Source organism: Phalacrocorax aristotelis, chromosome 2, assembly GCF_949628215.1.
Source record: "Phalacrocorax aristotelis chromosome 2, bGulAri2.1, whole genome shotgun sequence".
NCBI classification, from domain to species: domain Eukaryota; kingdom Metazoa; phylum Chordata; class Aves; order Suliformes; family Phalacrocoracidae; genus Phalacrocorax; species Phalacrocorax aristotelis.
Window position 1 is genome coordinate 55,872,667 of NC_134277.1, and position 12,402 is coordinate 55,885,068.

Sequence of the window (12,402 nt, forward strand, 5' to 3'; positions counted from 1 at the left end):
ATATACAGCTTGCTGGTGGGGTTTTTATTGTTAGCTTTCCCAGTTTTAGCATACTGCTCCTCACTGAGTCTCTTGGCCTACTTTATTGTGGCTTAACATTAACTTGCCAGAATACAATGTTCTTTTCTGTTTTCCTTCTCTAGACACAATGGGTATTTTTGGAAGCAGATCTGTTTGCTTCTAAGTACTCCCTTTACTTTGCTGTCTATCGTGGCTTGCTTTGGAAAGGGGAGATGCTTTTAAAAGAAGTCCACTATTGTGAATTTAGCATTTTTCATACCACTTGTAAACACTTAACAGCTTTTAATTTGCTCCCGCATTTTTGTATAGTTCTTTTTTTTGGTTTTGTTTTTTTTGAACAGTTAAGCTTTACTGTGACAGATTACTTTCTTGCTTCTACATCATACAAGGACATTGAATTTGATCACAGGCCTCACGTAGTAAGTGCCTTTCAGTTGTAGCGTTCAGGTTCTGTGCAGTTCCCAGGGTAAAAATCAAGGATGCTTCTCCTTTTGTGCTCTCTGATGAGGTGCTTCAAGGGGTAGTCATTTGTAGTACTCAAAATGTAGTTTTCTCATGATGCCTCACCATGACTTACACAGGCATGGTTGAAGTCTGCCGCTGTTATTGCTCTTTCTGTCCTTGACTCCTTGCATTCCATGCTACCATATTGGTCGGGTGGCTGACAATATATCCCTACTGTTATTCTGCTTTATACGCAGGCGTAATATTTCAGGTAATTTCTCATTCTCTATTACCTGTTGATAGTATTAATTGATTTACCTCTTTTGATTCTAATTTTCCTAAATGTACAGTGCCTGCCTTTCACCCACAAGGTTTTCTCCGATACCTCTACATAATTTGAATGTTGGTATCATGGCACCATAGTGATACCTTCTTCTCAGCAAAACCTGAAGCCTGGACTAGACAACCTCCAGAGATCCCTTCCTACCAGCACTTCTATGATAAACATTACATCTTGCTCTGAATTTTATGTTATCCAGTTACAGTTTTTAGGGTTTCTTTTTACAAGATTCTTTTTTTACTGTTCCCTACCTGAAATATATTAAAATCTGTCTTTTTGCTTTACAGAGTTTTTGTAGTTTCACCCTTAGAGTCTTCTGGGTGAAGACTAAAAAATTCCTTGTTAGTCTTTGGTTTAAAACATTTCTAACTTACTTCAGTGCCAGAAACTTAATTGCGTACCAGCTTAGGTGGAACCCACTTCCTTATAATCTTAAACCCCATTTCACCACACTATTTTCTCGAGTATATTTTGGGACACTGCCTTTCTAGTTTTCATGTTTCAGCTACAGGGAATGTTTGAGAAGTGTTACCATAAGGATTTTAATAGATTTAAGCGTTTTATATTCTGAACCCATTTTAGGTTATTTCTCGTACATGATCATGTGCTGGCCACAGCTACTATGAATACTCTTTGAGACAATAAAGCCACCATCACAATGGACAAAAAGGGAAGTAAGAAGGGCTTTTTCTTTGGTTGGTTGGCTTTCTTTTTCCCAAAAAGATAGACAGAAATTTGCAGTAGACCAGAATCAAATGATAAGCATGACATGACACCAGAAATCAGTGACAGTTTTAGATGTCATTTGCTGGGATTAATTCCCAACAAAATATACAAAATCATCTCATCACCTCCCACTGCATGAATTGTAAAATGGTAACTGAATGAATAGTAAATTAATTCAGTAACACAGCTTGATTCTATTCAGTGGCTGCAGTCACAAAAGAACAGGTTGGGGTGAGGAAGAAGAGGAGAGAGGAAGGATTTGATATCGAGAAAAATCTGTTTAAGAAAGCCTGATAATTTTATTTCTTTACCCAATCTCATTGTGCAACAGAACTAGATTTTCATTCTTCAGATCCGACAGCATGAGCCTTTCCAGTATAACACTGCAATGCAGCGTATGGGAAGAAGCATTCAAAAACAACTACAACTATCAACACACTCATATTTCACAGGAACACAGGAACAAGGTATTATCTCTTTAAATGACCTCATCATTTTGTTTTAATACAGTTTTGGAAGTACACATTATTAATTAAAATGGTTTTCACTGCTTCCTAGAATGATAAATCAGAGCTATAAACCTCTCTGGTGGTGAATCCTATGGATGACCACCAAGCTCCACTATTAAAATTATTTTGTACTACATGCATCTAGGCAGTTACAGACTATCGCAGCCAGCTCAAAAGGAAAAGTTCCTGACCTAATTGATTGAATAGTATTTACTCATCATGCAAACTACTATCTAAGGAGGGTCAGATGCTGTCCTCATTTAAGTTGAGGCAAATTTGTCATCAGTTTCAGCCGGAACAAAACCTGTCTCATGTTTCCAAAGCTCCAACACATACTTCAGCAAAGGTCCTTCTCACATCAGTTTGCAGCCTTGGGGCCTGTGAATGCTGAGCTGCCTTGATCTATAGATGAAGTGAGGCTGTTGAGCATGGAAGAGATGCACATCCAGACTACTCACTTTTCAGACTGCTAAAGGTGAGTGATTCCTATCATGAAAAGTAAACCAGAGGGAACAGCAGTGAATACAATGCACCCTATGAAAGCAGAACTTCCATTAAGCTCTAAAATAGTTGCAGAGGATTTTTTATATGCTGATGCTTGGCTTGAGTCACAGAATCACAGGTTGGAAGGGACCTCAGGGATCATCTAGTCCAACCTTTCTAGGAAGAGCAGAGTCTAAACAAGATGGCCCAGCCCCCTGTCCAGACGACTCTTGAAGGTGTCCAACGTGGCCGAGTCAACCACTTCCCTGGGGAGATTATTCCAATGGTCGACTGTCCTCAGTGTGAAAAATTTCCCTCTCCTGTCCAATTGGAATCTTCCCAAGAGCAACTTATATCCATTCCCCCTTGTCCTCTCCATGGGACTCCCTGTAAAAGAGTCCATCATCTCTGATCTCTGCCATCTAGCAGAGGCATTACAGCCTGCTTTACATATAGTTGACAAAAAAATCTGGTTGTTTCAAAAAATAAAATCAGTACCTAATCCTCTATAGTGATTCTGCTTAAAAAAATTAAATTTATCTCACCCTTCCCCAAAAAAGGGCCTGCCATTTTTTCCTCTTCCTACCACCGGCAATGTATTTTCATTCATTCCTCCTTGGTACTTAGAGACAAGTAAGTGTCCAGCTTCATCCTTCATTCATCAGTAACGACAAGGTGTTACATCTGCTTGTTGAGCTGATGTAAGATTAACAGCTTCAAAGTGGCCTGCCATGGCTCTTGGTGCAGTTGTTGGTTATGCAAGTGAGCAAGACAAGCAGCAGTTACCTGTGACAGAAAGAGGCAGCAAAGGAAAATTTGCATGCCAGAAACGTGCTTAAACGCAACTGCATTTTTACCACTGCTAAGGAAATCTGTGTTGTTTCTGTGAATGACGACTGTAAATACTGAATAAGGCTTCTGCCAAGCCAGGTCCTTAAGAACATCTGCCCTTTTGTTGGGGACCATGATCTAACCCTATTGTAATCTATATTAGCTTCATCTCTGGACTAAGCTGCAGCATTATAAAATACCCATGCACAAAGCCTTCAGCATGACAAAAAATTTCTGGATTATCTTTGAAAGGCCATGTCAACCAGAAGAGCTTCCTGAAGACCAGAAGAAAGCAAGTGTCACTCCTCATGGCTATAGTCCTTGTTTTAACTGATCCTCTGGGATATCATCATCTTTAAGAAGGGCAAGAAGTAGGATCTGGGGAACCACAGGCTCATCAGCCTCATCTCAGTCCCTGGGAAGGTGACAGAGCAACCAGTGCTGGAGCAGGGGGACTCGACTAGATGATCTTGAGAGGTTTCTTCCTACCTCAATGATTCTTTTGGCACCACTGAAAATTACTGTTATTCTGGAAAGTTTACCACTGAAGGAAAATGTTTTCCTTGACTTGACACTAGGGAATTAATTCCCCCAGGAACTAAGGATGAGAAAAAATCTGGCTACCTTCCACATGACATACAAAGCATACACTTTTGATCTTGGCTGCTTTAACACATACACAGCACCGTGTCTGTGTTTGCAGATACTGATGGAAAATCACCACTCAATTCAAAACAAGGCACTCACTCCAATGCATGTACTTTGGCGGGGCTGGAGGGAAGAGGGGAGAAGGAGAAAGAGAGAATGAAGATGGGATAATGTAAACAGAACATAGTCCCCTTAGAGCATCACAAGAAAGTTTTCAGATACTGCAGAGAGAAAGAAAGTCTGCACAGCATACAACTGAGTTATGCCAGAAATACATTCTTGGCTCAGCTTTACATATTGCACAGAGAAAATGCTTCCCAAATTTGGTTTTGTTTAACTAAAGATCTCCACTACTTTGCAGAAATTCCAGATGAAGACTCTTAATAGCTGGCATTGGGCACACTAAAAAGTGCTTCAGTGACTCTTGTGCCAGCATGTGCAAAAACAGCTGCTACTGAATGGGTCCTACAGAGTAAAAACACTATTGCCACCTGCGCCTTCCATGGCAAGACATGGTAATATGTGAGACAGTTGCTCATTTTAAAAAGTATTTTGCTTAATCTGATTTAAAAAAAAAAATCCACAACTATTTATTGTGGCTCTTGTCCCTCACTGCTACCAGAGACAGACAAACCGGCATCCTATGTGAACACTATTTGGAACACATCATCCAGCTGACATCTTGCTAAATGCTATTTTACAGCCATCAGCCACCAAGATACCATTACCTTGTCAATGTAATTGGACTTAAATCCCACTGGGATCAGACTAAAAGTAAGGGGAAAAAAAACCCAACCAACAATTCCACTGCCCTCTGCAGCTCCTGCCACTTTCTAGCCCTTAATTACTCTATGACACCTCCAACTCCGGCAGTTCCTCCAGGCTGGAGGGGTACAAACCTCCACTCAGCAGATTTCTGACTCCTGCTGCTGCAGCACCACAACTGGTCAGAAGCTCAGCCCAGCAGCAGTCGTCACTGGCAGCCTTATCCATTCAGATTGCAGACTCCTGGGGGAATGTCATAGCCTAAACACATCAGAGCATCTAAGACCCGCTCTATTGCAAAAGCTTATTATGATTGCCATTTACTGAAGTCTTTTAAGACTAAATTTAGGTCATTCCCACTATGACTCATTGACTTCTCTTAGAACTTCTCACACATGCTATTCTCTTGTGCGTTTGATGCCTCAGACACTTCTTCAGATGTCCTGTTTTCTGCATAATTTAATATTTGATTCTGGTAAAAGAAAGCACACATTGTCTTGAAAAACAGAAAAAGCATAACCTAGGGATTTCTCTAATGCCAAGAGAAAATTAATCTTTCATGGCACAGTGGAATAAGAAGAGAGTCCCAAAAGTACAGAATTAAAGAGTCATTGTCTAAATGTGGTACTCTGTTTCTTACAAGTCTTGTTTGAATTGTTTTGAGAGTACAGAATTGATTTAGAGCTAGTATTTGGCAAAGATCTGCTCGAGGGGGAAGCTCTTCTAAAGAGGAAGGCACCCTGATGCTGTGTCTAGCATTTGTAAACACAGGTGAAAGTTATGCTGCATAGATATGAAGTCAGAAGTGTACAACAGAACAGGAGAGAGGGAAAACAGGCTTCTCAGAGAGATTTTCTCATTCAGGTAATGGTCCTTGTTCAGCAACAGGTAAGAATTTTCCTGCAAGTATTTTTTTCAAACTGCTATCAAATGACACAGGGAGGGACCAGGCCAACCAACTTGCAGAGATGACACTGTATTTTCCAAGGTGACTCAAACATACCACACTTGAATGTTAAATCACAACCTTTCAGAAACAGGAAATCTAACATGCGCTTTTCATTTAAGAGGTTATTTTCAATTCCAGTTCCCTCAAATTGCAGTCAGGAGCTCTACTCACCAAGCAGAAAACCACTGTGATAGTGTACACAACAGCAAAGAGTAAAACAGTGCCTGCTTAAAAGACTCTAGCTGAATAACCATCAACTCTAAGGTAGAAATTGATTAAATTTCTTAAGATGAAAACTTGATAAGCCAACCTGCTGTCTATACAGAATATTGACAGCCTCTATCCAGTTGTCAGCCAAAATTTAGAAAAAGATGTTGCAGCAGTCTCCTATTAAAAATACATTACAAAACATAGCAGACAACTGGATATTTCTTGTTCTTTGCCTTACAGTAGTCCTTGACAAATCTGCAGTCAAGTCCCTGGCAGCAACTGTCCATGAAAGCACTTATTTCAAATAGGAATATGATGTGGATCTAAAAATGAGCAAACAACTCATTTTGTCTTTGCTCTGGCTCTGTAACACAAGAACAGTCTCAGACACTGAACAACTTACTCCTGTTCCAATACACAAAACCCCCTATGTTCAAGGTTTCTCACAGGTGAGCAGCTGTCAGATGCAGCTACAGCTAGAGGACATACCTTATATATAGAATGACTCCTTGAAGTATTAACTGACCCACTGACTCATGTAATGCTGGGCATTTGCGACCACCAAACTTGCCCAAGCACCAAACACAGCTGATTCAATACATCACTGATCTGACAGAGGAGCTCCCTCAAGCCCACCGAGACACAGCTGCTAGCCAGTGAACACATGAGATTCAGCTGTAGCAGGAGATGGCAAAAGCCAGCCATGCACCTCTCAACTTTCATGAGACCCAAAAGATCTGCAGAGCCTGTCCAAGTCCCTTTCAGACACTGGCTATCATCCATAAAAAGATCACCCAATAAATTATTAATTTATTACATGAGAAACAGGCACCTCTTACTAATCCCACAAATTGCTCGCTAAAGCTTTACTCCTGGCAGGTCTCTCCCAGTCCTCACAAGTCTGGTAGGAACAGATTAACTCCTCCTTTTGTAGAAGTCAACCTCTATCCTGATGTGTCACTTTTAAGTGAGCTCTCAGCAGGACTAGCCAGCCTCATGCTCACCAAGCACTAGCTTCTCGCTCTGCGGGGCCCACCAAAACCTTCAGTGTAGCCCAATATTGCCACCAAGCCTCTCACACAGCATTGGGGGTCTCAAAATCATAAAACAAAGACAGATGAGAAAAATGATCCAAAGACTCATAGACTCAGACAAAATACTTTTGTCTCTTTGATATGGCAGACCAATACATTCTTCCTTGATCCATCACATACCCTTTCAGTTAGCTTTATTGGTCCCTATTGAAGAAATAACACAGAACTGGATGTGTCAGTGGAAAAACTAATATTTCCCTTGTTAAATTTACCTTAAATTTGCCTTAGTTAGAAGCAGAAGCACTTTGACAAATGGACTGACATCTGAAGTAAGCTCTGGTGAAACTGGGTAAGTGCTATTCTGTACTTCTCTGAAGGGTTATGTAACTTTAAGGCTACTTCTCAGGCAGAACTTTCTCCAGAAGAAAAGCTCTTGGATAGCTGAATATTTTAGACTCTAAACTCAGACATCTTCTATGATGTGAAGGTTTCTTAGGAAGAAAAGTGAATCAGTCAGGACTTTGTACATTTCTTGCTGAATATTAATGACCAAATTTGGAATGCAGGAACATGAAAAGGGTAGTCCCTGAAGCCAAAATGAAAGAAGCTTTGGATTTAGAGATTTTGATTAGATCTACATACAGCGATTTTAAATTACTCGCATAATGCAAAGAATATGCCATAACGCAATATGATTGCCGGCGATGGCAGGCTAGCAAACTGAGTCACTGAACACTCAAATGCTTTAGAGACTTTAAGGCCAAGCTGGAATAAATAATATACCTGCTTTAAATTATCATATAACTCTGAGCTACAGAACACTTTGTGGAATAACTGTATAGGAGTAATTTGACTTTTTCCTCCTGCAAGCTGACAGTTTATGGCATTGCATAGTTCATTCTTAGGGTATAATACAGAAAAGCTGCTTAATGCTACTGAGAAAGAGGATCTTTTAAAAGTTTCTCAACTTACCTACAGGCCTGCAATAGCTCAAGTATCATGGTGAAACAGCCCCTGCCTGAGCTCACTGGAGCACTTCGTTTACTAGGAATCAAAGCAGCTTTCCTGATCAGTGTAGTAAAGAATGGATAAATGAACAATATACCTGAGAATATGTACTAGCCACTGAAAATTAACTGCTACAGAGCCAGACAGTAACTCTTATGGGTGAAGCCTGACACGTACAGACTATGCTCTGCACTACAAAGCTCCTATCCTTCTGTTTTTTCATCTACTGCATGTCCATAAATAATCTGCACCTTCTTTTATTTTTTCCTCAGCTGTCTGTATTATCACAATAGAATATGATTGCTATGTTTTTGAGAGGTCTATCCCTTTAATGATAATTTTGTCTCTGTAACCATGCAGAGTAAATCCTAGCATTTCTAATACACTTAAAATTTTATTCCAGTATTATACAGATCTACACAGTGGACAACAAAAATCACTCTTCAGACTGCTAGACCAGCTGAGCCTGGAGGATATCAAAGAGTATATTGGATATACATAAACTAGAAATCCAGGTTTCTACAATATAAGTCATTTTGCAGTGTACCTACATGGGAGTAAGGCACAGAAGAACTTAAAGGTGTTACATTTTCCCGTTGTACAGACACACTGCAGTATCACTATACCGTCGTTTCAGAACTTAGGACGTTAACTGCTTGTTTAAACCTCACAATTTGATGGTAAAACAATGTATTTTTACTTTCAAACTCCAGTTATTAAAAAGAAGAAAAATATCTTGGGAGTCCTGAAAAATTACTTTTCTTAGGGAAAAGATGCTTACATTTAATCAGATAACACTATAAAGAGATTACATTACTGTGAAGACATTCTGAAAGCTCACGTCCTTTGGATCAACAAAACAAAACTGTTGAAATTAAAAATAAATATTTTTTTTTAACATTCAAATATATTTATTTAACTTAGCTATTAAGTTGCTAAGGCCAAAAGAAACTCCTAGGGATCTTATATTTGAAAGGTCAGATGTTTTGGGGTTTTTTTTCTCCCTGTACTTAAATGAAATCATACACTACAACCATACTTATAAAATAAGTGTAAAGACCTACTGCTCACATTTTAAAAAAAGTTTCTGGATGCGTTTAACATGAGAAAATCACACCTTAAACTACTGCAGTGTGAAGATCAATTGAGAAAATAACCAGTTTATAACAAAGTATGAATGTGTAACCATACAACCAAGGTAAATTGCCAATGTGTGGAATTAACAGTTAACGAGTTTGTTAATTTAATGTATGAGTCAGCACACAGCCAGCTTCAAGTCCTGAAGCAGTTCCACTGAAAGCAGTCGGACTCCTATGGGTCTCAAGCTAAACAGTTCACTAATAGACTAAATCAGGACTGAAGCAGTTTGGTGAGCTGAATTCACAGCAATTCATCTTTCTTTGCAACATCTAACCATGAGCCTGATATGGCTCCAAACTGTAAAGCACACTGACCGATAGCAAGCACAGATCTTCAAACCGTTTTTTTTTTTTCCTTTCCGTTTTATTTCTCTTTTCAGTTCCAGAGTTAAGTAACAAGCTGAGCAAAGGAACAGTGACATATGGATTGCATAACAAAGACTTACTAGGGAAAGATTTTCATATTTTCTCTTTCCCAAAACTGTTCAATAAGCTGGATAACTTACAGGAAACAGTTTTAAATCACTATCAGAATTATATACAGAAACAAAGACTAACAGAAACTGCAGTGGCTCTGCATGGTCCTAACAGAGCTGGTGTCACAGACTGGCATGGTAAACTAGGAGACTGCTATTTCTTCATCTCCAGGATTGTGCTTCCCGGCCCTCGGTGTTTGGCACTGCATATGTTGCAGAACTGGACAGGAGATACCTAGAAATCAAAAAGAAAACAAGAATCTCTTAGAGAGATGCAGCCACATTAGAATGGGGCAAGATGAATGAAAAATGCCTTTCTCAATGTTACGATTCACAGTCAGGCTGCTCCTTATAGACACTCTCGTGGTTTAACCTGGCAGGCAGCTAAATACCACCCAGCCGTCCGCTCACTCCCCTGCACCCAGTGGGATGGGAGAGGAAATTGGAAGAAAGGTAAAACTTGTGGGTTGAGATAAAGACAATTTAATAGGACAGAAAAGGAAGTGAAAATAGTAATAACGGTAAAAGAATACACAAAACAAGTGATGCACAGTGCAATTGCTCACCACCCACTGACTGATGCCCAGCCAGCTCCTAAGCAGGGATGCACCCCGCTGGCCAACTCCCCCCAGTTTTTTGGTCAGCATGACATCATATGGTATGGAATATCCCTTTGGCCAATTTGGGTCAGCTGCCACAGCTGTGCCCCCTCCCAGCTTCTTGTGCGCCTCCAGTCTCCTTGCTGGCAGGGCAGTATGAGAAGCTGTTAAGTCCTTGTAATCACTTCTCAGCAACAACTAAAACATCAGTGTATCAACTGTATTCTGATCCTAGATCCAAAACACCGCACTACAGCAGCTACTAGGATGAAAACTAACTCTATCACAGCCAAAACCAGGACAGACACATTCATGGCTAGGTGCGGGAAGGTGATATAGTAGAACACAATAAAACAGGCTATTCTGGAGTCAGAGCGCAATACACCTCACCACTCACTCCAAGTGTATTACCACCACCCTCCAGGACAGTAAGGCCAAATTTCCTCCAAACAAAAATGAAAATCAGAGAGTAAAAAATGTCACTGATTATCTTCATAGATAAAAAAGACAGTAAGTCACTTGGTCAGCTCTACTGACCACTGGATGTCTTTCTTACAGTTCTGTCTTTGGATATTGTTCTACAGATTTCCAACAGCTGAGAATACGTCCTGAATTCTGTCCATCTGATATCAAATATGTGTTTATTGTTTCTCCTGTGTTTAGTTCTGTGTGACACTTTATGCATGCACTGCTTTCCTTTCAGTATGTCACCAGTAACACAACTGATTACCTAAGGCCAAGAAGTACTATAGCAGTGAAGAATCTGGCTCAGAAATATGCAGATACCTGTGTATTCATACATGCTATAGGACATATGTGACGTAATATCCATGCCACGTATAAAAATCCCATCTGACACGTTACCCTGTCCTGCCACTTTACTAGTTGTTGGGCTTTCTTTTGCAAATGATCTAATTCATTAAGATTTTCATTATGTTATGAAAATTATAAGTATACATAAGTATACATGCTGTACCATATGGCTATGAGCACTTTGCTTGGTTACTTGCTGATCAAGTGATTCACTAAAGTTATTTTTTCACTAGATGTGCATTTTCAGAGACAGATACAATTTTGCAATTTTGTTACCATTCTGATGCTTTCATTCCCAAATTCAAAACTGATTATATCCAGAAGTTACTTTTCTAGTTTGTTTTCATTGGAGGGGAATAAAAAGTTTCCCTGATGAAGAAAAACATATTCTGAGCATAAAGATGATTACAAAGATATTTAAATATTCACTCTGAAATGAGTGAGATTTTTTTCTTCCAGGTGAGAATCATTTAATATGGTTCACTTGAGAAAATATCTTTATTCTTGTCTTTAATTAAACTTACTTAAAGTGAGAGCTGCAACAGGGAAGAATTTAAAAAAAATCAAACAGGTCGTATTCTCTGTATGTCTCAAAGCTGCATTGCACATTCAGACTGCAGGAAGAGATAAAATACTTCTCAAACAGCAGCAATTTCTTTCTAAATTGGATATACTTTAGTTGCGATTGCCCTAAAAACCCTTTCCCTAGTCACATATTGCTATGGGGTATCATCACAAATAATTACCGTAATCGTATTATAATTCCTGATAGACCCATGCCCTTCTCCACAGTTAACAAAAGGAAATAATTTGTGCTTTCATCTTTGGCAAAGGTGTCAGAGAGATTAAGCTAGTTCTTACTGTGTTGGACACCGGGAGGCACTCTTTGTGAAACATATGCCTGCAGTGGAACACTACCACATTGAAGGACTTGGATGCATCTGGGAAAGAGAGAAGTAAATTCATTACAACAGGGCAACGAAACAAATGATTCAGTGGTTACAGCAGTATATGCCTGCGTTCTATTATACACACAGAAATATCAAGTAACATCTATCAAATTAATTTCGAAATTATTCTGCCTCATTTATAGATATCATGCAGAGTGATGGTTTCAGGTAATGTGTCCCAGTGATGGAATTACAAGACAATTTTATTCTGTGGCTTAAATGCTGTATACTTTTTCACCAGAAATTTTTCATGTCCAACATGTGCTACATGCTAAATTTGGGGGAAGAGAAGAGTAAACTACCCTCAAATAATTCAGCCATTTTGAAGAAAAGTTAGCAAAAAAATCCTTGTGCTAGTGCAGGGAGAACCAGAACATTAAGCAGCTCTAGCACCTACACTGCCCGCCACAATCCTGAGATTTGGCAAGAAGCTGACTAAGTGCACGATGTGCCTTTT

General features: G+C 39.5%; 1 protein-coding gene across 4 annotated transcripts in view; it reads right to left on the bottom strand.

The window, feature by feature from the left end:
• Positions 1 to 9,449: 9,449 nt before the first annotated feature.
• VPS41 (VPS41 subunit of HOPS complex) overlaps positions 9,450 to 12,402 on the bottom strand; it is a 111,240-nt gene continuing 108,287 nt past the window's right edge. For all 4 annotated transcript variants that reach the window (XM_075083678.1, XM_075083677.1, XM_075083679.1 and 1 more), the window contains 2 exons: positions 11,857 to 11,936; positions 9,450 to 9,818 (listed from right to left, as the gene is read on the bottom strand). In XM_075083678.1, the coding sequence (XP_074939779.1) occupies positions 9,738 to 9,818; positions 11,857 to 11,936 (161 nt within the window). In that variant the 3' untranslated portion in view covers positions 9,450 to 9,737. The remainder of the gene's footprint in view (positions 9,819 to 11,856; positions 11,937 to 12,402) is intronic.